This window comes from Triplophysa rosa, linkage group LG4 (assembly GCF_024868665.1).
Source record: "Triplophysa rosa linkage group LG4, Trosa_1v2, whole genome shotgun sequence".
Classification (NCBI taxonomy): Eukaryota; Metazoa; Chordata; class Actinopteri; order Cypriniformes; family Nemacheilidae; genus Triplophysa; species Triplophysa rosa.
In genome coordinates, this window is record NC_079893.1 from 7,730,022 (window position 1) to 7,755,405 (window position 25,384).

Genomic DNA, 25,384 nt, shown 5'->3' on the forward strand with positions numbered 1-25,384 from the left:
TAAGTCTCACAGAGCATTGCCCTGCAGTGTAGTATGCAGCACTCGAGATTACAATCATACATCTGGCAAAGTTGCTTCTAAACAAGACTGCACATGCCACAGATCACGTGAGGTCTCGTGACCACATCAATGAAAAACACCATTCTGTTGCACCCTGAGTCACTCCCCCATAATATTCTATTGATCACATTAAACTTCGGGGATTTTAGACAAAATGGAAACTTAATAATCAACACAAGGTTTCCAGTTGTGCATGTTACTTTTAGACGGATTTAAAATCGTAATTTTTATCGAGTTTTTTTTTTAAATATAATTTTGAATTATCAACACTACATCAAACTAATAAACATTCATCTGTTTTAAAGAATGTACATTATTATATAAATCAAATAACTAAATTGCATAAGTCAACAGACACCCAAAATTTTGATGTGATCAAGGCTGGTAGAATCTAGTCTTGTGTATGTAATATTTTCCACACAAAATCTGTGGGGAACTACAGCATTGTGATGTAAAATAAAAACACATCATATTCAATCTTTTTTTATTGTTCTCAGTCACATTTTAAATATTTTACCTCATTCTTTGCTTGTTTAGACTGTAGACTGACAGCCAAATGCATTCACCAGCCATACTGGAAACACTTTCAGACATCCATAGTTGACCAGTTGTGAATGTACAGCTTGTATCTACTTCAATCTATTGTTCAAGATTAAGCGGAAGTACACCAAAAATCTACAAACTGTATTTGGCATGATGCTTCCTTAGCAGTGCTACTATTTAAAAAAGCTGAGTGGCTCTTTTAACTTTAAGGAGGGGACTACAGCTGCTACATATAACTTTGACATTTTTCTCCCATTTATATACAATATGTACAAGTGGTCCGACTCCACTATATCTCTTTTGTCAGAGTTAAATTACTAAGAGGCCACAGTGATGATATTTCTTTTTTAATCACAGTGAATTTCATTATATGTGGGAAAAATCTGAATATCAGACATGACTTGTTTCACTCTTTGAGTGCTCCACTCCTCAACATGCGATTTCTCCTTCCTCATATCATTCATTTTCTGTTCCTTTTCTTTCTTCCTCTTCTCCACTTTCTAAGGGGAACAGGACTGGAATATGCTGGCCAGGGCCTGAGAAGCAAAGAGGCGAAAAAGAAATACAATGTGTACAAGTGAAAACATCAAGGATTTGCTGTGTACAGAGAGACACAGCATTGCAACAAAAGTGCAGTAAACAGCACACATACTGACACACATGTCTAACAGGATGTGGGCGGGCAGGCTCTTACCTTGTAGAGCGGTGAGCAAATCCCGTCAATATAATCGACCTGCATGTGAGGTAAGCGTGTAAAGTTTTCTCGATCCATCACATTCTGATAGAAACAAAGTGATTTAGCCTCTTTTTGTAAGATTGTGTCTATTAAATATTATAATAATATCCTCATTCATACTGGTAAACCAGTTAATAATTTGCTTTGCTTTGAGAAACTAGACAACATAATGTCCCACTTAATCTCAAACGTAAAGTTTCTCATACAACAAAAGTAGCAAAAATGAACACAATTCTTGACGTACAATTGGCTGCGTTTTAAATTCGCACTTCTCTCTGTCTCCTTAAGAACTCGGTTGCACCAAGTTTAGCAATCTGTTGAGGTAAAGAGAAAAAGAAATTTGTTTGTGTGTGTGTGTGTGTGTGTGTGTGCATGCAATACATAACCGTTGTTCTTTTATGTGTGTGCTTGGCTGCACTTGTGGTTGAGGTACATGTTTTAAGTTCGCAAACAGATGCACGTACAGTACACTTTGAGAATGAGTGAGCGCTCACCCGTTTCTGAACAGGCCATGGTTTGGTTATTGCACATACGTCGCTTGCTGTCATTAGCATTGACCTATTTAAACGATAAACATCAGTTAATATGGGGACAGGAAGTGGTCAAGAGCAAACAAGTGTTAGTGGTAAAAGTTTCCTGTTCCTGTTCTATACTGCAGTAAGACAGAATTTGTACCGTTGTATAAACTGTAAAAGTGTGTTTGTTAGAGTGCATATTTCTGAATGTTTATATTTTCTTAACTTAACAGTTCTGTGCGGTCTTCATCCTTCCACAGACAGCTGCTGTTTTGAGCACGCTCAAAGAACATAGTTCTCTTCCTGAAGAAGCACTAAAAACATGCATATAAAATGTACACTGCTATAGTATTACACACAAAGAATGTTTTGAGTAAACATCAATGTGGATGACTAGAGATGATGGCTACTCTATATAAACAGTAAGATCTGTTGCCAGAATTTTCTTCTCAATCATCTGCACACAAGCCTTGTAATCTTTCTTAGAGAGCGAGCTGACAATCTGACTGCCCTGAGAGAGACAAGGGTGGAAAAGAATTGATTTTATAATTGGATTTGTTTTAAAATCAATAAATGAATCAATAAACTGTATTAAATTGAATGAGTGAGTTATGAATAGAAGTATGAGTGGATGGATGGATGGATGGATGGATCGTACAGGGTTGTTGAGAATGAGAAGGCACATATCAAAATGATGATGCTCCAGGGATGAATGGCCATACAGCAAGAGGCTGGTTACTCCTATAAAACAGAAGATAAGAGAACAGGGCAAATTTAGAAATGTCACATGTACAGCATAATAAATTACTGAGTTCCCTTGAGTTCATCTGCTGCCTGGAGTATGGCAAACATGCACTGGGCGGTGCTTAATGCATGACACCAGTTATGATAGGCTACGTTCCTGTAGCCCTTCCTTACACTCAACACCCACTGACACAGGCTCTGAAACGACATTCTTTATCCATCACTTACAAGTAATTCTTTAAGCTTAAGCACTTTATTTTACAGCCCTGTTTCCCATACTGTGTTTTTATTACAGTAAATATAACAACTGGGTAATAACTAGGTACTAACCCTGAACCTACCCCTAAACCTAAACTTATACCATGTAGTTACCTTACACTACCCAGTACTTTCTTAGGTAAGTACACTGTAAGTAAGACTATAGGTACACGTACTGTAAAATAAAGTGCAACCGCGCTGCCTTTAAAGGGGTCATATGACACGGCTAAAACGAATATTATCGCTTGTTTTAGATGTAATGCAATGTGTATACATGATTTAAGGTTCAAAAACGCTGTATTTTCCACATACCGTGCATGTTTGTATATCCTCTTTGCCCCGCCACTCTGAAACACGCAGATTTTTTACAAAGCTCATCACTCTGAAAAGCGAGGTGTGCTATGATTGGCCAGTTAACCAGTGCATAGTGATTGGTCGAATATTGCAAGTGTGTGACGGAAATGTAACGCCTCTTACCATATTTGGAACATCAGGTTCCAAAGCAATTGTACTGACCGGTACGCCCACCTTACTTGCGTATACATTTGGGTGGTCTTAGTCAAATCATACCACGAACTGACGTGGATTTGTGGGGGTGTGGTTACACGAGGCGTTTCAGGCAGGTCTGGGTGAGCATTCGCTTTTAGATAGAATGCATCTTTTGTTCTGACACTTTTTTAGACACAAATTTACGTGTGTAATACATGCATGGGCAACTTATAACACACCAAAGACACAGAAAAACACGTATTCGCACCATATGACCCCTTTAATATGTAAAGGATAGTTTACTTTAAAAGAAAATTCTAACATTTACACACCTATGTCATTCCAAACCAGTATAAATATCCTTTGTCCATTAAGGACTAAAAGAATAGATTCAGTTTCATTGTAAGTAATGAAAAAGTCAATATTCCTGCCTTGAAAGTCATAAGGAATTGGAACAACATGAGGGCAAGTACTGCAGATGAGAAGTAGATTTTTTTGTAAAATATCCATTTAAGTGTGCAGAATGAAATCGGAAACCTTGTAGTCAATGCTGAATTCCTGGAGTAGGTTGAGATCCAAGAGCATGCGCACAACAGCCTGAGCCATGGCCATCTGTGACATGTCAAAATCACTGAAGCCAAAATCCCGTAGACAGAGAACGTCTGCTGATGGGATAATGGCCTCCTGAAGGAGAGGAAAGAGAGGCAAACAAAATGACTTACAGCAAGGAATAGATAAAAATCACAGATAAAATCATTCAATATTTCAGACAGATTCAATAAATATCCTGGTTTTAAATGGACTTGAACCACACACACAAGAATAATTCTTAGTAAAGGATGTTGCAAGTTCTCACGTTCACTTAAGATTTTTTTTTAGATATAATTTTGGCAATTATAATGCATTATTAAAGGGAAATAACAACAATTTAAAAGTTTATAAAATATTTTGTTTTCAATCTTTATAGGTTTAAATTGCTTAATCATTATATTATAAATTGAATTTATAATCCTAAGTGTCACTCCTGTTAGTCACTCTTGTGGAAAGCACAGTACTCAAGCTTGGACTAGTTTAGACCGGTGCAGATTCTGTATCACGAAGCCAGAAGAAGGAAAAGCAGTTTTTTTTCTCACGCTGTAAGATGGGTGTATTGTGAAACATATGTGCATTTTTTTAATTGCAGTAGACTAAAAAGACTAAATTTAAATAAAATTTATGGGAGTAAAATAGGAATAGAATTCTAGTTTGTTATACAACGAAACTAAACATAAAATGTGGCCTAATATTAGCGAAGAATTTGGTTGTTTTCTATAGATTAACAGCTTGCTCACCTCCAGGGCTTGAAGCTCCTCTTGTGAAGCCGAGATCTGATAAAATAAGACCTGCAGATGCAAAGATCCAACACACACACAAATACAAAAAAAGTTATACATCTAATGCTAATTTTTTTTTATTTTTAATATTTGATTTTTCTTTTGTATAATATTCCATCTGTATCAGTAAGGAAATTCCATATTTTTTAGTGTATTAAACTGTTGATTTAACATATTTCTTCATGACACGTGCGCTAGTGGTTTCCGGTGACTAGAGAAAGTGACGCCATTTCCTACCTCTTTAGTCACATCCAGTTTGGCTCTGATTTTATCTCCCATCTGCTGCGTGTTAAATTTCTCTAATCCTAAAGCGCAGTAAACCGCAAAGTCTTCCAGGAAGCGCTCATCAGCTCGGCTAGAAACATCAGTCCCAGGAAGCGCTGCGTTTCTTTTATTGGCTAACTGACACACCTATAAAAGGATTTTAGAGAATTTTAGTCTGTATATTTTACTGGAACTATTGTGATGCCAATTTCACTGTCAACCCTACGCATTCCTTTGGAGATTAAGAAATATATAAACTGTAGTATCAATATTAACATACGTGATAAAGCACTATATTTGAACCCTTTGTAAAAATACCTGTGTAAACTGTGGATATTTACCTATGATGTCATCTCCCGGTTTGCCTATTATAGGTGCACAGATAAAAACTGTTGTCTGAGGGGCCTGCGAAATCTGGCCCTTGGAGAACAACGCATAGCACACACACGCACACACAAAACAAACAAAAAAGTAAAAAATCCAAATGAGAGGTACTTTTTGATCATATGATGAAATGTTTTCCCCATTTACAAAAAAAAGGAAGAAAAACTAAAAATATACATTTTTTCAAGTGGACATATATGGCTATATCAGTACATTGGAAAATATGACAGAGCTGATCATTTAACATATCACATGAACTTACGGTATTGTTGTCATGCTGGTCTGAGGTCATTTTTGCAACATTCAGCGTCTTGAATGAGGCCTAAGCTACACATACACCAAGCATCCTGTCAGTTTGGCATTCATTTAACATGATTCACTAAATTATACACCTTCCTTTGTTTTCAATATGCTTTCAATACTGAACAAAAAAAAATAGTAATTGTGCAACCTTGCGGAACACTGGACCAAGCCACTGTTTTCTTTTCTATTGTGCATGTGTAACTGGCAGGATGATGCCAGACATTTTGTTAAGCATGACATCCACAGAGGGGTAATCATGTGACACCAACAGGGCCAACTCCTAGAACCTGTCAATCAAATATATACTGTAATACAGTGAATATAAGATAAAGTAGGATACTGTGTGAGTAGGATATATAGATATTATGGTAGCAGTATTTTAACCTTACTGCAACTATCAAAACATAAACATATCTAAAAAATGTCATTGCTATTGTACCATTTGTTATTTGCAAATAAATGTAAATATGAAGTGTATGTAATAGCTGTTTGCTTTTGCTATCTTGTTCAGAGTTCTCATACAGCTGACTGTTTTCCAAGATCAACCCAAATAATGTCATGTGTGATGAAAGCACATGGAGACAAAATGATTGGTCATTCTCGTGACCTACTTATTTAAGACACATGACACAAATGGCCTGTTGCTTGTACATACAATTCAAGGTGTGACTGGCAGATTTAATGTTTTGTCATGTTTGTAACACTTGATTAACACTTACTTTCTCATCTTGCTCTGAGAAAAAGCAGTCTAAACATGTGCCTGAGCTCCTTTTCCTCGCACATGACCACACCCATAACCTGTTAAGCGAAACACAAGACACACCAATCGATAATGTTTTACATTTAACAGTAGACTTGTTTTCAAGTAAAACATCCAAGCATTTTTAATACAAGACATTAGTTAACATTAGGTAATTCCTTTTATGTTATATTCTCATTTTTGTAGCCTTTATGTACTTTGCTGCTTTATTAATTTTTGTTGAAATTTTTTTTTTCAGAAAACGTCCAGGTTTAAAAAATGATTGTTGCTGTGTATTATTCATGTAGGCACACACAGAATGCTCTTGGGTCTATCCTCTCCCTTCTCATCCACACATTGATACCTATAAAAGCACAATTGAAACCAAGTTATTCATTCCTGTAAAATATTGCATCTCATATTATCTCGGATGTGACGACTGTCCCCGTTTAAGGATAGCTCAATAATATTATAATGATAGGTGAAACAGGTTGAAGCCATAGAAAGGGTTAAGTGGCATGTTTCATGTGTGAGAGAAACAGCTTTTCTCTATTTGCTTAAGCACACAGCACCTTCTCTGCTCTCCATTTTGCCGATCTCTCTCTCTAACATTATGCTACCTGTCACAATGCCAAATCAGGGTTAGAATCAGCATAAAGCGGGATTTCCTGCAGCCCACACATGCTCCGTATGCATACTCAAATACACCTCACATTTTATTACCCCTCCACACAAACACACACACACACAGCTTTTAGCTCTTGCACTGAAAATCAAATATGTAATCTAAAAAAAGTGATAAAACTTAACAATAAGGTTAAGCATTAGCTAACACAAACTTGCAATGAACAATACTTTTACAGAATTTTGTTTCAGTTAATTTCTGCATTTACTAATACATTTTAAAAATCAAACATGGTCCTTGTTACCATTATTTAATGCTTTCTTCTCTCCACTCGTCCCATTTTTCCATAGCCTGGATTGGGATCCTTGAGACCCCCTGCAGTCCGACGTGTCTCCATAAAGGCCCTCGGCAGGCAATGAGGGAAGGGACTCTGTATGCAAGCATGGCATGTTTTGTCTCTACCGTCTTCTCTCCAAGGGACAGAGAAGATGCTGATATCACTAGGAAAGCACAAAACACTGAAGCGCGATTCGTGTTCAAGGCAGTTTAAGAGGATTAAGCTTTGCTGTCACCAGCAACATTAGCATCCCATCTCAGTGGCGGTGGAGGCTAATCTGTTACATAAAATTAATCTCCATGATAACACCAGCATTTGTAATTCATTCAGAGAACTGGATTAGTGTCCCCAAGAACTAAAAATGACTCTGCACTCTTGTCTTTAACCCACTACGCCTGCCAAAAGATCTATTAGCAAATGGGCATAGATAGACCTTACAAGACCCAAACTGAGATAAGAAAACAGTGTGATTAATGAATGGAACTAAAAGAAGAAGCGTGGATAGAATTTAAGGTAAAAGTGCATTTTATTAGACAGATCAGTAGGCCTACACCAAATTACACATCTGTTATATTTAAATTGGGAAAGTGTATTCACAATTAGACCGGTGGAAGAAGTTACTGTGATTTGTAAAATATATGATCTGCATGCAGCTTTCCATGATCAATATATTAAAACATAATTCAGATAAAGGATTTTTCTAGATGGCTCTTCTAGGAAAGTAGTGACTGAAACAAAAAGAGGAAGCAGTTTTATAAGAAAAATATTTTGACCAGAAACCTTCCCTTTTCGTATTGCCTGATTATTTTACAAACGTTTGAAGACTATATCTAAACAGAGATATTATGTCTAGACAAAACACAATGTGGGAAAACCCCTGGTACAGCTTATCATTGTTCCACAAGAGCAACAGTAATAAAAAGACACATGATATAAGCAGAGGTGTAAAGAGTACCTGAAAACCATACTTAAGTAAAAGTACAGATACTTTGCAGCGAAAATTACTCGTTTTGGCCTCATCGCCAGTTGCAGTCATGTCCTCATTTCACATATAAACCGCCAGCGATTGACAACTACCTGATAATGCACTCGTATTCACATAAAGAATCCATGTTGACAAGTTTCAGTAAGTAAGGGCAAAATCCACAAGATATCGTACCTTCAAGGCCCTGTAAATGGCAATATTAATTCTTCTGTAGCAAAAATGGACTGCTGCAAAAAAAGATAGGTGCCATGCCAAATGTAATGTGTAATTGCATTAGTCATTAAAAATGTAGTAGAGAAAATAGTATACTTGTTCAAAAATGTAGTCAAGTAGAGAGTAAAAGTTGCTAATATCTTTAATACTCAGTACAACTACAAAGTAGCCAAAAAGATACTTAAGTGCAGTAACTAATTACATTTACTCCAATACTTTACGCCACTGGATATAAGTCTTTAATCTATTTGGTTTAATTTTGATGTTGAACAGCACTTCAGGTTTGACTAGAAAATGAAAAATGTACTTGATATTAGCGGCCTCTACTGGCACTTTCATGCAATATAAAAGCCAGACGCATGGCATTAAGCTCATCCAAGGTAGGCCTACTTATGATTTTGTAGTCAGTCGTGTTATTTTCTTTTGATATATTGAATTGTATATGATTTCTTAGACCATATGTAGAGGATGTTACACATCACAATATAAGTGTAACGTTACGTTTATCAATATGGTGTTTTGACACATGTTCAATATATTTTTTAAATCTCCCACCTCAAATTATTCCAGTACTAAGTAGAAACTGAGTTACTTCTTGGTTTTAAAAAGTACACACTAGATCTCTATGTGAAATTTGATTAGGTCATACCCGTTTTTTCCTATTATTTTGTTAAATATTTGTTTCTGTTCAACTGTAATACAATATTTTGATACGTGATTATTGTCTTAAAAAGATCTCACTTTGAAAACGGAATAGCAACGATACGCCGCCTAGGATCAATCACGTGGTCATAAATGTCAAAATTAGTTTGAAGTCACCACTGCATGTACACTTTCCTTCGTGAGGGCATTTATGATTAGTTTCTTAAGGACCCTTAAGCTGTGGCCTTTTCCAAAACTGCCCTTTGTGCAATAAGAGTTTGGAATCCACCAATCTTTAGTTTACGAGTCGTCGTCGCCATCTTAGAATTTATCAACGCTCATGAAAGGTTGATCGAGTAGCGAAATTGAGTAAATTTGCTATTTAAAGTTATGAGGTAAAAATACCGAGATGTTTGAAACTCACCACTGGTTCATTCTTTTTACCTTGACAAATGTTATACCCACAGTTGTATGGAGGACTAAACCTGCAAAAATTATAAATAAATGAATGTATAAATAAATAAATATATAAATGTAATAATATGAAAATAAATACAGGAATGAATGGTTTGATAAAACAAAATAATTCGTTTTAGCTATTATTGATCTTAGCTTTAACTTTTCTTTTCATTTTTTAAATTGATTTATTATTTTTTGTGTCCATTTTTAATTATTTTTAATTATTATTATTTTTTATTTTTAGATTATTTTATTTATCCTTTCCTTTTATTTTTACATTTATTTATTTATACGTTTATTTATTTTTATATTTATTTATTATCGCATGTATTTATTTCCACTTTTATTTATTTATTCTTGTATTTATTCTTACTTTTCTGTGTCTTGTATGATAATTAGATGGGTTGGTCTTGCCTACTATTGGTTCAGCGTAGATTGAAGCGTTTGATCGATTACTCTTGACTTGTTTTGGACTAACGTCACGTCACTCACTGATCGTTTGCTTCGTGTATAACGTTAAGTAACTATGGCGGGCGCACAATTAGCTAGAGAGTTACAGCATTTAGCCAATGAAGTCGATAACCATGCATCAAATGACTATGTGTCATTCAGATTAGATGCATTTATTGATGATTTATTACAGATTGACGGCGAGATAAATGACAAAGTTCTCCCTCGGTTGTTAGCCTCTTTGCAGCACATTCAAAGTCTGTGCGAGTCAGAGGGTGCTATGGTGGTGTTACAGTTCAACTGGTGAAAATCATAAAGCACAAAATGTAATAAGGTTTAACTACACAGATGAGCTTGTAAACCGAAGTCGCAAGCTAACGCTTTGTCAAAGTGATAGTTATAAGCAGCCTTTCGGTTAGAAAAAGCGTAAAGATTTAATGTAACATGATGTAACATAATGTAAATGAATTGAGACATAGTGAACTTAAGTCACAAGTTAACACGGTAGTAATGAGCATCGTTCTTTCACTACAGGGGCCATCAAATGGAAACCATTCCTTCTAAAAAGACGTGGTTACTAAACGGTACTCGTAAACTACATTCCATAAGAGATAAATAACACAGAGGTCACAAGTTAAAACGGGCATATTCCCTTGATTCATCCAGCTGCATATTGTTGTGTGACATCTTGATATTATTGCAAAGATCCACAGCAGCTAGCATTGCGAAATAGCTTAGTGTGATTGTTACCGTAGTGACACGCTGCCTCACTTTATTGTATGGGTACGAATCCCGTGTCAAATCGCTTTATTTATTTTTTCACCTCGCTTCAGCCGTTACGGGCGATCATACCAATAATTTGCAATCTTAACAAGAATGTCAAAATCATGTAACAAGAAAGTCTGTGTTTATTAGACATCTTAATATCAAGTCGTCTTGTGCTTTCAGAATCGACGAATCTGCTGAGGTCGTTCATGCACCTCTTTGGCAGAGGACCTGTAACCGGAACTTGGTCACCACCTTAGCACCCCCTGACTCGCACAGATTTTGAAGAACTTTGTCATTTATCTCTCCGTCAATCTGTAATAAATCCTCAATAAATGCATCTAATCTGAATGACACATAGTCATTTGATGCATGGTTATCGACTTCATTGGCTAAATGCTGTAACTCTCTAGCTAATTGTGCGCACGCCATAGTTACTTAACGTTATACACGAAGCAAACGATCAGTGAGTGACGTGACGTTAGTCCAAAACAAGTCAAGAGTAATCGATCAAACGCTTCAATCTACGCTGAACCAATAGTAGGCAAGACCAACCCATCTAATTATCATACAAGACACAGAAAAGTAAGAATAAATACAAGAATAAATAAATAAAAGTGGAAATAAATACATGCGATAATAAATAAATATAAAAATAAATAAACGTATAAATAAATAAATGTAAAAATAAAAGGAAATGATAAATAAAATAATCTAAAAATAAAAAATAATAATAATTAAAAATAATTAAAAATGGACACAAAAAATAATAAATCAATTTAAAAAATGAAAAGAAAAGTTAAAGCTAAGATCAATAATAGCTAAAACGAATTATTTTGTTTTATCAAACCATTCATTCCTGTATTTATTTTCATATTATTACATTTATTCGTTTATATATTTATTTATTTATACATTCATTTATTTATAATTTTTGCAGGTTTAGTCCTCCATACAGTTGCACTAACGCAATCGCTAAAAGCAAGCGATGCGTGTTCGAATTCACGCAGTTCTGTGCAGACCAATCGGCGTATGACATCAAAGCATCGCGAGAGCATACCTCTGCATGCAAACACGTGAATCGCTTAACCACGTGATTCGCTTGAACGACACGTTTCCTGGACACGTCGTTTTCTCTTGTTTGGTGGGCGTGTCAACAATGTCGGCCCAATCAGCAGCAACATGTATATAACCCACGCGGTATTAAAGAGACAGCTCGCACAATGGGTCCAAGTAAAGTCGTTTAAATGTGTCCGCTGCAGCTCGGTATACGCAACAATTGAAGATATTAGAAGAGATGTATTTTGCAGTATTAAACACGTATTTATTCCGATTTCATCAGGCTCTGAAAATTCTTCAAAAAGAACACAAAAAATGGCCTTCTCAGCTGCCATAGTTCAACTCTTGCGTCATCACAACAGAGTGTTCAAAAACGGGGCTCTCACTAAATCCTTGGTGTTTCGAGTCTTACGAAACCTTTACCCTAACCCACACCCTAACCCTAACCTTACTCTAACCACACTCTAACCATCTAAACTACCTATGATTGTTAAAATCGCCAAAAAAACACCGTTGCGTGATGACGTCAGACTCGAAACACCAAGGATTTAGTGAGAGCCGTTCAACCGCACCACCGTTTCCGTTTAAAAAACGTTTTGTAACGTTTTGTCGGACTCGGTGCTGAACTCAGCCCAGATCGAAGGGTAACGTCGTCAAGTGCTTAAAAACTGCTCAGATTTCGTTATAACATTTTATCTTGAACAACAGATAAGAGAGGAGATTTCTGAATCATATAAGAGGTTTCAAACAGGCATGCGTTTGCGCTGCAAGATATTTAGGAATTGTGCGTATGCTGGACATTATAAATATTTTGGACGTGCTGTGTTTGTTCTCTTTTTTTCTGTTTAAGGGATTTTTTTATTTAAATTTTTTTAAGTCTTTTTTACTTTAATTAAAAAAAAATCTGTCATCATTTACTCACATTCGAGTTGCTTCAAATCTGTATAAATTTATTGTTCTGATAAAGACAGAGAAAGATATTTGGAAGAATGCTTTTAAACAGACAGATTTCCCCCCCATTGACTATCATAGTAGGAAAAAATACAATGGTAGTAGGGCTGTGCGATTTGGGGAAAATATCTAATTGCGATATTTTTGATATCAGACCCGTTTCCTATTTTTCACGTCGCTTCCACATCGCAGCCTCTTGCGATTAGCAAATCGCAACGTCTCACATCGCGATTCGATTTCGATTAATCGTTCAGCCCTAAGTGGTAGTCAAAAGTGCCCCAGAACTGTTTGCTGTCCTATTCTTTAAAATGACTTCTTTTGTGTTCAACAACAAAAACGTATTTTTTCCTACAATGGTAGTCAATGGGGGGCCAAATCTGTTCTTTCAAATATCTTTCTCTGTGTTCATGTGTTGGGTGAAGTATCCCTTCAAAATAATCCTAACCTTTCCTATAACTGTGCATTAATATCTACAAACGCTAGGGGGAGCAACGCAGCAACATTTCATAACATTTTTCATACCTTCCATCTCTTCCATGTTCTCTCCATCCTCTTCTATTCAATCAAATCTCTTCTCACATTCATGCACGTCTCTAATGTTTTACCTCTAAATCAGCTCTTTTATTGTATTTTCTTCTATTCCTCCCATTTTAGATGTTCCCTTGCTTGCTCACCAGCTGACATATTGATTCACAGTCCCGGTTCTCGGTTCATTCAGTTGCTCTGCATCCTTCATTCTTTTGCCTCCATCTGTCTGATTTTCTCATGTACTCTCCTCTCCAGGCTCATTCCTCTTGTCACCTGCAGTGGGAGGGGCCACCGGAGGTAGCAGAGCTGTGGTTGGCCGAGCAGGGAGGAGGTTTCTATGACATTGTGATGCTGTGCAGATGCTCGGCAGCAGCCGTAGTCGAGAAAGACAGGCTAGCGGCATCCTCTCTCTCTCTCTCTCTCTCTCTCTCTCTCTCTCTCTCTCCCCCCTCTATTTCATCTCTCTCTTTTTCTCTCTCCTTTCCCCTCACACACAAGCACGCATACACACACATACTCCGTCACACTGCAGCAGAAGGGAGAGGACACACTGTGAAGCTGTGAGGTTGAATCAGGCCTCTCCTCTTCCCATCTTGCTCCTTATCTCTCCTGTGGAAGACAACCTGTCTCACTCCTCAGCTACCCTTTGCTCTCCTTCAAGGACTACCGCACCCAAGGAGCATCAGCCGTCTCGGACTTTCTGCAGCACAACGGATCTACGGATAACTCGCATACACCTATATCCGAGGGCCTTCCTCTTTTTTTCCTCTGCGTTTCTTGTTGCCAGGCAGTGTTGGCTGAGCATCAGGCCGTGAGGACGCGTGCCGGAGCGCGTGCCCATGCATGAGTGCATGCATGACACGGTCCTTCTCTCCAACTGACTGAGCACACGCTCCAACGCGGGAGACTGTGGTTTCACACCCCAGCTGTCATTCTTTCTTCCTTTTCCCTCTCCGTCCTTCGGATCCTCATCCCTCGCAGCTTCTCTTCCTCCTGACAAAGGCGGACAGTATCCCAGGATGCCGTGCGGCAGGCCACCCTGCTAGGCCGCAGCAGCATGGGCAAAGCACCGGGGGGGTGGGATAGCACGGATTGGACGGCTCTGCTCCAGACGGGCGCGCTTACGCACTCCGCCGCTTCAGATGGGTGAGGACGGCGAGAGCCCCAAAATCAATCACAGCTTCCTCCGAGACTATGTCACAGAAGGTAAGTGCACGCACACGTAGACACGGTCAGTCACACGGGGAACACGGATCTGCCACACGTACGCAAATAATTCGATTTTGTTCACCTCTCTTAAGGCCTGAATGCAACCTTGGTCTCAGCAGCTGTACGGTAGTCTTGTATTTCAGCTGACTCATCAGACTTTGGTCACCTGCTCCCATCACAAACCTGTTATTGGGTTACAGCATGCATTATTCAGTAAAACACATGCAAATTCTTATTGTTTGAATGATAAAGCTTTAATGGAAGCCACCCATAGTTTATTAATTGGTAAATGCTTCAATTTCAAATACTATTTTTAATTTAAACTGTGTTGGCATATATTTTAATTTCTTATTGCGCAATTTGCACATTTCTGTCGGGATATTGTCTGTATGTTATTAGGAATAATGCATGTCTTTTGAAGGCTTAACATAATGACATTACACAATGTTTTATCAAGAGCAGGCCGGGCTATTTTTATTAGGTGTCGTCATCGTGTTGGCAGAAGCGTTTGTTGTTTATCAAGTTTTAGGGCGTGAAATAGCAATTCCCATTTAAAGCTCTTGACTAAAAGTGTTGGCGTAGAGTAGACAGGTGTGCGATAGTTTGTGCAGTGCTAGGCTAGCACATGCTCGTGCACCGCTGTTACTTTAGTTCATTTGTAGTGTAAAATACTTTTTGCCTGGGATTTTCACGCAAGACTGTTATACAATGTTATATGCATTTTGGTCCAGGATTGCAGTTATTCTTAACCCACTTTTTGCAATTCTTGAAATGTGTAAACAGGAGTTCTGAACGTGGAAAATAAAATGTGCTGTGCTGTCGTCTGCAGTTGTTCAAAACCCATAAATCATGGAGAGTAATATGACAGAAACGCAATAAATAAAAACATTATTTTTGAAGCAGAATGTCTGCTTACTGAAATGGAAAACTTAAATTTGCTGTTTTTTTAAGGTCTTTATAATATTATAGAGAGAGTGATAATAATAATAAACTGTAGCCTATGTATTTTTTATAATTTAAAAATGTTTTAAATAATTTTTAGTACAAACATTTTTAAATACTAGAACAAGAAAATATGTAATATTTTCTGTATAAATAGATATTCTTTATTATTCGTCTTTATTATAGGTTAACATCTCTTTCTTTCTCTCCCTCTGTCTAGCTGATGTCATTTCTACTGTGGAGTTTAACCAGACGGGGGATCTGTTGGCTACGGGGGATAAGGGGGGGAGAGTGGTCATCTTTCAGAGAGAGACAGAGGTAGGTCAGATTGTGACGTGCACTAGGATGATAGAGATTGATGCATTGTTTTGTTATGCAGAAGGGATGATATGCATGAGGATGAATTCGATTGTAAACAAGTTGACTTGGTGGTGGCAGGTTGGGGGGCAGATCAAAGGTCATAATGATTCATAAAAATGCTGAGCTGCAAAGAATATTGCAATATGCTTTAATTTGTAGTTCTACACCACAGAATATGCATGAGGGGATTTTATTTTCCATTGCCCAAACAGCTCCATGACTAAATTCAAATGAATCTGATTTAAATGACTTATTTAAATCATCGAGTTTCATACAGTGCCATCTGGTTTACAGATCACTCTTTATCTGGGATGTGAATTGAACTACAGTATTTGTCTTCTAATGACAGAACAGATTGTTGTTATGAGACCTCCGATGTAGAAATTAAGAGAACCAGTCACAAAACGATGAGATCTGCTTTTGAAGCACATTTAGAACGAGCAAAATAGTTTCTGCTAACTATAAGAACATTAAAGATTTCTAAACAAGCCATATATTGTATGTCCTTCTTCTGCAATGGGGTATGTAATGTTATATTTGTATGCATCACTCATATTTAGTACTGTTAACAAGACTGCGTTTGCTTAGGTGTGTTTTGATTATGAAACTTGTCCTGCACATGCAGCAGTTCAACACAGAGAATATGAATTATGTGTTGAAGAATTTTTGAAAGTGTATGTCTTATACCATAAAACAGCCTAAAGGCGAATCTGAGGAGCTGTGCGAATCGGGCGAGTATAACGTCTACAGTACGTTCCAGAGTCACGAACCAGACTTCGACTATCTGAAGAGTTTGGAAATCGAAGAGAAGATCAACAAGATCCGATGGCTGCCACAGCAAAACGCTGCCCATTTTCTCCTCTCAACCAATGGTAACTTCTAGCACCCCATCAGTGGTTTAAACCAATCTCATATTTGTCCAAATAACCCAATGCTTAAAAAGCGTATATGAAATAATTTTATTATGTAAAGTAATTGTAGATTGAAAAGGGTTTTAATTATATTGTCCTACAGTGGGGTTGAATTTCTATGAAATAAAAAACTACCATAATCTATAGATGAAGCCGAAACCTAATGCATTATTAATAGCGTCCTAAAAATGCTTTGCAAAATCAAGAATGGTAGAGGAATATGATCAGTCATGTTTTGTTACAGAAAGTGTATAGAAGTAAATTGATATCGTTCTTATATAATAACTTAAACAGATAAAACGATAAAGCTATGGAAGGTGAGCGAGAGGGACAAAAGGCCAGAAGGATACAATCTGAAGGATGAAGAAGGACGAATAAAGGACATCTCCACCGTGACCTCATTACGGGTATTTCCACAGCTGATGTTAGGTTGATCAATACAGTGCAGGACGTGTTACGGGTTTGATTTAGCATTTGCATTAGTCACTGACTTACTATTAAAAGTATGTCAGTCCATGTCCTAAAAACAGAAGATGCAATAATCTGTTTCCTTCAAGGTACCGGTCCTAAAGCCCACTGACTTGATGGTCGAAGTGCGGCCCAGGAGAATCTTTGCCAATGGCCACACCTACCATGTCAACTCCATCTCAGTCAACAGCGATGGCGAGACATATCTGTCAGCTGATGATCTCAGGATCAACATGTGGCATTTGGACATCACGGACCGCAGCTTCAGTATCCTTCATGTGCTCTATTTTCTCTCTCTCTCTCTCACACACACACACACACACACACACGCGTGCGCGCGCACACAGAGAAAGAGAGAGAGACTTACTAGACTAAAGATCCAGCGGTTTTCGTTCCAGACTACGTAGCAACTACTCTATTGAACAGGGCACTGACCTAGAAATGGAATATCTACGGAAACATTTAAATAATTCACCAAGGAAACACTCACCCTTAAAACGCATAATAGCTACCTTCAGGAGGAATAGCAGTTGTGTGTGCATACATGTAGTGCATAGTGAAAGTGGATGTGCGTGTGAACAGAATAATAATCAACAGTACGGCTTTATACCTTTGAGGGAGCCAATGATACATACATAATAAGCTACCATTGTCTGTATGTGCTTGCAGTTGGAAATCCTGTGATGTCTGTTTCTACATGAGCAGAGCGGTAAATCACTCCATAAACATGTAGTAGCGTAAAACCAGGATATTTTGACATTTGACTATCAATGTTTTTTCTCCCCTCTTTGTTTTTTTTTAGCCCTATGTTGTAGGGGAGATCAATCAACCATGAAACCATCATTTTTTTCCCGTCACGTTGTTCAAAACCTGTAAATTTCTTCTGTGGTACATAAAGAAGATATTTTGAGAAATGTCCTAGTGGTTTTGTGTCCATACAATGGAAGTCAATGGGGTCGAATGTTACCAGCGTTCAATTTATAAGTCGCATAGTTCCTTTTGTGTTTTGTCATGGTTTTGATGTGTTTACTACTGTTTGGGGGGGGGTTGGGAATAGTGACCCTAAACGTTTGAATGGTAGTGTACATGATACTTGGAATTATAAATGAGAAAGTTCTCTTGACCACCTCCCTTCTCAGACATTGTGGACATTAAGCCAGCCAATATGGAGGACCTGACAGAGGTGATAACAGCAGCAGAGTTCCACCCGCATCACTGCCATATGTTTGTGTACAGCAGCAGTAAAGGCACGCTACGCCTCTGTGACATGAGAGAGTCCGCTCTCTGTGACAAGCACTCGAAAAGTAAGCATGCACCTTCTAAAACTAGGCTGTAGTTGAAATGTTTTGTTATTAATGTTTAACGGTGAAAAGGTGATTTAAAGCTGGTTTGTGTTATAATGCTAACTGAAATTGTAATAAATGAGGATAGACTTAAAGAATGCCACTTTTGTGATGGAAATCTTAAAGGGATAGTTCACCCCAAATAAAAATTCTGTTATCATTTATTTACCCTCATGTGGTCTAAAACCTGTGTATGACTGTTTCTTCTGTGGAACACAAAAAAAGATATTTGAGAAATGTCTCAGTGGTTTTGTGCGATGAAGTCGATAACAATTTTGAAGAACAGCTGTTCTAGCTGCTGGAGAAATTAGCACTCTAGCACTTGTAGCAAGATTTACTCTTATAGCTACATGTTGAAGGCTTTTTATTGCCATCATTAACTGTGAAACCATTGAAACGGTTCCCAGCAGAGCCGGATAGACACAAAATGCCTGCTGATGGAAAGCGACAGCGTACAGTAGAATGTACTTTGTAACTGCAGGGCTAAATAATGGAGCTTTATCCTTTCAAAACAATCGTCCTTAAATGGACAGTACAATAAAAACTAATTTACTCGCCCTAGAGTTGTTTCAAATCTGTAGAAATTTCTTTGTTTTGATGAACACAGAGTAAGATATTTGGAAGAATGCTTGTAACCAAACAGTTATTGGCCACAACCGTATTAGGAAAAATAACAACTGTAGTCAAAAGTGCCCCAGAACTGTTTGCTTTCCTACATTCTTCCAAATATCTTCTTTTGTGTTCATGTGAACAAAGAAACTTATACAGATTTGGAACAACTTGGCGATGAGTAAATGAAGACAGAACTTTCATTTTTGGGTAAACTGTTCCTTTAAGTGTTAAAAGCTGCCCCACTACAATTATCTGCTGCACCTTCACATATTATTGTGTGTGTATATGTGTACATAATGTAGAATGTGTACATACGGTGTATAATGTGTATTGATAACTGTAAGTATGTCTAATAGTACATTGTGTGTACTGAGTATATGTATGTGTATATTGCACATTGTCATCTGTATAAGTCTGTAAGTATGTAAATGGTAATTGTTTCTCCACTTTCTGGAGCACGTGCTCAAGAATTTCACTCACCAAGGCACTTGTGCTGTGGTGATGTGACAATAAAAGTGATTTGATTTGATTATTTAAAGTGAACTTGGATTCAGTTTGAATCGTATCTTTTTCCTCTTTCTGGAAGTCTTTGAGGAGCCAGAGGACCCAGGCAATCGCTCTTTCTTCTCTGAGATCATCTCGTCGGTTTCTGACGTTAAGTTCAGCCACAGTGGACGATATCTGCTTACTAGAGACTACTTGACTGTCAAGGTATGGGACCTCAACATGGAGAAGGGCCCAGTGGAGACCTACCAGGTGAGAAAAACATACCAGTGTTCTTGGTTTAATCTGTACTAAGAATACATTAAAATCATTTTTGGCTGATATGTTTTAGATTTTTGTTTTGTGTTGTTTAAAAAGTTTGACTGTTTTTTTATGCAGTCTTTTCACATTTTTTATTTGGCACAGAACTGCAGTACATTTGTATAATCTGTACACCGCTGTGAGTACTAACAGCAGCTGTTGGCTACGTAATGACTTACGGTTTTACTACCAAAACATGCCCAAAAAATGAACCACACAGATCTGTTCTGCATATATCTGCTACGATTGCATTGAAAGAGATGCAAAGAATGCAAGGAAATTTTTGTCTGCAAGTAAAATGAATCATTTGTAGTTAAACGCAAATTATATGCCGGCGATAGCAGTTCAGGCCATATTGCTTACCGGAATATATTTGTTTATGCTTTTGGCAGGCATTTCTATCCAAATCGTCTTGCAGTGCATTCAAAAAATGTATTATTGATCAAGATATTGGTGTTTCTGAACACATGCTTTACAAACAGGGCTACAGCAAAACCCAGGGGTATGCATGTAGGAACACATTATAAACCTTATAAGCTTGGTTTATGAATACAAATTAAAGTGGCCGTAACTAAGACAGTTTCTGGATATCTCATGTTAATCTTGAGTACTTGCTGAATAGTACACCCTTCAAATATCCGAGTCTTTAGTTTGATCATATTAATAAAGGACAGATACAGCTGTACGATTATTTCCGAAAACATACGACGCATGCGGGGAGGAGGGCAGAACTAAAGCACGTGCGCACCCATTGCCAACAACACACAGATATATGACTTAGTTTCACTTACCGCATGCGGTTCATGTCCGGCATCTTTTAGCGCTGGGACCGCTCCATCTATCAGTTTCAAACGATCTCCAAATCCAGCGTTATATCCACAGTTTATAAAACATCCATCACTGAAATGCAGTAAACAAACAAACACACCTCAACTTCTCTCACTATCGCAAGAGTAACGAGCTGCAGCTGCAGGCCCACAGCGTAGCCAATCTTGATGGTAAGCGGGTCTTCTTATCGCTCGTCGGTTGACGCGTGGGCAGGCTATTTCTTTCGCCTTGCCATGGGCGTGCTTTTCCGGGATAATTGCCCAATAAGGGACTAAGAAAAGTTACGTAGCAGTTTTTCATGTTCGAAAAAAACTTTCCGAAACTTATACGAACCTTGGGGGAGTGTATCGAGCACAGAAATACTACGTAATACGTCCAACTCGTTTTTTGACAAGTTGACCATGTCAAGCATGAGAAGACTGCACGTTTAACATTGTAAAGAAGTCAGAATGCATGAAACAGCGTTGCACATCCCCTTTAAATATTCTCCCAGTAGCGTTATGATGATGAAAGGTAAAAGTTTTGTTTGTTCAGTTCACTGCTGGGGATATCTGAGCGGGCAGGACATAGTTGGTTGACGGTTGATACCCCTTTTAACCAGACCATTTCTACATGCTGTTATTCGCTTTACATTGAAACTATGGAAAACAAAGAACAAAAGAGAATGTAAGGACATTTTTTGTGTGTTTCAGGTTCACGAGTACTTGAGGAGTAAACTGTGTTCGCTGTATGAAAACGACTGCATTTTTGACAAGTTTGAGTGCGTATGGAACAGCACAGACAGGTAGGCTTTATTGTATTATTATATTTGATCCAATATAGATATATTTCCTGTATTTCCTTATTCTTCCTAATTCCTTTCTCCTTACCTCCATTCTTTATTATTATGTTCTTCCATTTCCATTCATTCATATCATAATCTCTTTATTTTGTTCCACTTTAAACTTCCCCGCACTGATTCTGTTCCTTAAACATTACCCATCATGCTTTACTGTCTCTCATCATATCCCCTCCAAGTGTAATCATGACAGGAGCATATAACAGTTTTTTCCGGATGTTTGATCGTGAGACGGGTCGCGGCGTGACCCTCGAGGCATGGCGCGAGAGCAGCAAACCGCGAGCCGTGCTGCGGACCCGCCGCGTTTACACCGGGGGCCGGCGTCGCCGTGGCGATGTGGGCGTGGACAGTCTGGACTTCTCTAAAAAGATTCTGCACATGGCCTGGCACCCGGCGGAAAACATCATCGCCATTGCAGCCACTAACAACCTCTATATCTTTCAGGACAGGGTCAATCCTGAAAACCAGTGACCAGAGACATCAAAGGGGTTGCCACAGGGCCACACACATGCATTGGAAACCACATTTATGCACTCGATTTGATCATCAATTACAAAACGTACACATCATTGGCCCTGTGGAGATGGACATAAGTGCCAGACCCCTGAAATATACAGATTTACGTTGCAGTCAAGCTTTTCCGTCAGAAAAACTGCACACTTGGAGAAGCATTTATGTATAAAGTTTAACAACTTTCTGGTTAATTACACCGCTAAGAATGTTGCAATGAGCTCCGCTATGTGAAATTTACAGTGTGATTGACTGTACTCTCAGCCAATCCTGGACTCCTTTGATAGGTGATGGATGGGGTCGTCAGCCAATCCCAGAATGTGCTGATATGTGACTGACAGCCAGCAGGGATGAGGGTTGGCGCTACTGTGCCGAGGACCAGGAATGAGACAGCTCCAGTTCTCCTTGCCAGGTTGCCATGGATACAGGTTACACAGTTGTCATGGTAACAAGAGTGCTCAGAGCAGTCTTCCTATCACGTGCTTCCCAAAAACCTGTCCCACAATGCATCCGCTACACAAGCTCACTTTTTTTTCACGTTGACCGTTTGTGGAGACGTGGATGCATATTAGACCGAATCACTATATTAAATCCTTGCAGGGGCTTTAAATTCCAGTGCTTGTTATACAGATGAGATGGACTGCTCCTTCTTCAGAACACGTCCTAACTGGGTTACACCTCACAATGGATTACATTTACACCTGTGTGGTATGGTAAAATTGACCAGTCAAAATCGTAGCCTTTCACAAAGAAGTAAAACGTTTTTCAAACTCTCACATTTATACATTGTAAAAAAATGTGCCCTAAAATGTTAAAGTACAATCAGCTTACTACTTTAAATCTATAACTTAAACTGTTTGAAACAAGTTAAGCAATTTCAACTTTTATTATAATTTATAAGCTACAGCAATCCACCACTGGTTAGAATTTACATTACATTTATTCATTTGGCAGACGCTTTTATCCAAAGCGACTTACAAGTAGAAATTTAAAACAAAGCTGAAATGAGTTGTAATGCCAATACCTAAAATATTAAGGCAGCAAAAAAAATTCACAGTGTACAGTTAAGCACCCACATGGAAAAAATAGTGGTATGTACTGTATGTACTATAGTGTTTTTGTACCTTACATAAATATGAAAGAATACTACAGTATTAACCACAGTTGATCAGTTCACTTTAGTTAATACTGAAGTGTACAGTAGTATAGAGGATGTCAAGCTGATGTCACGGCCTATGTTGCATGTTGCAGTGGCGCCGCCATCTTGGGAGGATCATACTCCACTGCTATTATTGTACTGATATGTACCGTTACTTGTTTTGTTTGATATATGGAGAAATCAAAAGTGAAAGAACAAGGGGTTTTTCTTGAACGACTCTGCGTAACGCAATTGCAGTTTTTAACACAGCAAGACCAACCTACCATAGTTATCTTTCCTAATGAAACAAGAAAAACAAAACACTGCATTAAACGTACTAGCAGCGATCCTCCCAAGATGGCGCAACATTCAACATGGCGTGACGTAGCTTCACATTTTCTATAGCAACTAATATACTACAAGTATACTGCGGTTTACTATAGTAGATACTAAGGTAAACTAATGTATTTTATTTATTTGGCCTCAGACTTTTTTATGATTATACTCAGAATTCGGTTAAGTAAGGAAAACAACAAATTAGCCATACAAATAAAAGCTGGATAGCAAAAAAATACAATAGTTTTCGTACATTGCCTAAATGCAGCATCAAGCAAAGGCAAACGTTTTCAGTTTAGCCCAATTTACAGGAAAATTTGTCTACCATGATTCAATAGGCAACCAAAATTGTTAAATATAATGAGGTTTACAAATATAAAGTGAGTAGTAACTGGGAGGTCATGTGATTTTAAAAAAGACAACCCACCTTATATAGAATAATACATCTTGGATGCTTCATCTCATGTGAGTGGATGAAACATTTCGGTCAAAATAACTCATTCGTTACCACACAGGTGTATGTGTAACTCCATATTCACTGTAGAAAGAACCTAGTGAGTCTTTTTAAAGGTGCCATTCACCTTCTGGGTGACTGTTTGTTTGGTGTTGGTGTGGTGATGAAGTGTTGGGTGTCAGTTTAGTTTATGACACAAAGGTCAGTGGTTGTTTTTATTATATGATAAAGGCTTGAATGAATGTATATGTCAAACCCATGCTTTTAATTCATTCATTTTGAAAGTGTTATGATGTTAATGGGGTGCTTTCCTATCGACAAGCTCTTTTTTGTGTCTCTTACGTGTTTTTCTGTCCCAATTTTGTATGCTATTTCCTCTACACGGACCGAGGCTGTGCCTCCTACAATTAGTCTCTCACTTTTTCATTTGCAGTTTTTGTTAAATGTGTAATTGCAGGCATAAATTAACATTCTGTCATTTACTCATCCTTGTGACATTTCAGTCTTGTTTGACTTTCTTCTGTGGGACACAAAAGGAGATTGGCCTTGGTCACCATTCACTTTTATTGTATATCAAACAGCTTGGATAGCTCCTTTTGTGTTCCTTGCAGGAAATCAGGTTTGGAATGACATGAAGTAAATTATAGTTTCCTGTTTTTTATTTTAATAACCGCAGTGCTGACATCGACTACTAAATTTTTTGTTTTTAGTCTGAGACTATGCTTCTCGGCTGTTTTTGATTCTGTTCCTCTCTCACTCGGTTACTCTTACCAAATAACATTGCACCGTGACATCCTGTTACCATGGTGATGGGCCTTCTGCCATTATGCATTCTCTCATGCTCTTCAGACATGCAGTGAAACGGATTCACAATGCAACCAGGGAATAATGGCTTGAGTTTTACCCGGTCCATACTCTCTCAAGACACACATGGCTTGAGTTTTTCAAGACCACTCCTTCTCTGACACACACAGGCCTATTCATGCAAGCATACACGCAGAAAAGCATGTTTATCATTATCCAGTGTTACTAATGTGTATATCTATGATGCCTAAACATATTCTATTGACACTTAATGGAAAAATAAAAGGGGCAAATGGAGGAATGTGATTAAATCAGTATCACCTCTGTATATCCTTGAGTCAGTTCTACATGAATAACTCTCTCTCTCTCTCTCTCTCTCCCCCTCATACACCAAGTGCTTTCAAT

General features: G+C 38.0%; 2 protein-coding genes across 4 annotated transcripts; one reads left to right on the plus strand and one right to left on the minus strand.

Moving 5' to 3' along the window:
• Nucleotides 1-1,049: 1,049 nt before the first annotated feature.
• On the minus strand, nt 1,050-6,996 carry pde5aa (phosphodiesterase 5A, cGMP-specific, a). The gene is given in 15 exon segments (XM_057330883.1): nt 1,050-1,139; nt 1,298-1,381; nt 1,584-1,623; nt 1,625-1,653; nt 1,834-1,897; nt 2,080-2,168; nt 2,276-2,579; nt 2,581-2,663; nt 2,665-2,796; nt 3,883-4,029; nt 4,677-4,727; nt 4,956-5,129; nt 5,863-5,951; nt 6,148-6,276; nt 6,981-6,996. Coding segments are annotated over 15 exon segments (1,467 nt in total). The 3' UTR covers nt 1,050-1,103.
• Nucleotides 1,255-25,286, plus strand: ppp2r2ca (protein phosphatase 2, regulatory subunit B, gamma a). 3 transcript variants are annotated; one of them, XM_057332646.1, is made up of 11 exons: nt 1,255-1,347; nt 7,384-7,883; nt 13,678-14,628; nt 15,794-15,891; nt 16,631-16,805; nt 17,139-17,251; nt 17,402-17,579; nt 18,452-18,616; nt 19,854-20,023; nt 21,592-21,683; nt 21,917-25,286. In XM_057332646.1, exons 3-11 carry the CDS (start codon nt 14,565-14,567, stop codon nt 22,206-22,208), a joined length of 1,347 nt encoding a protein of 448 aa, XP_057188629.1. In that variant the 5' UTR covers nt 1,255-1,347; nt 7,384-7,883; nt 13,678-14,564; the 3' UTR covers nt 22,209-25,286. The 3 variants fall into 3 exon arrangements, with proteins under 3 accessions (XP_057188629.1, XP_057188630.1, XP_057188628.1); XM_057332647.1 differs by lacking the exon at nt 7,384-7,883 and having other exon boundaries at nt 1,332-1,347; XM_057332645.1 differs by lacking the exon at nt 1,255-1,347 and having other exon boundaries at nt 7,338-7,883.
• The last annotated feature ends 98 nt before the right edge of the window (nt 25,287-25,384 follow it).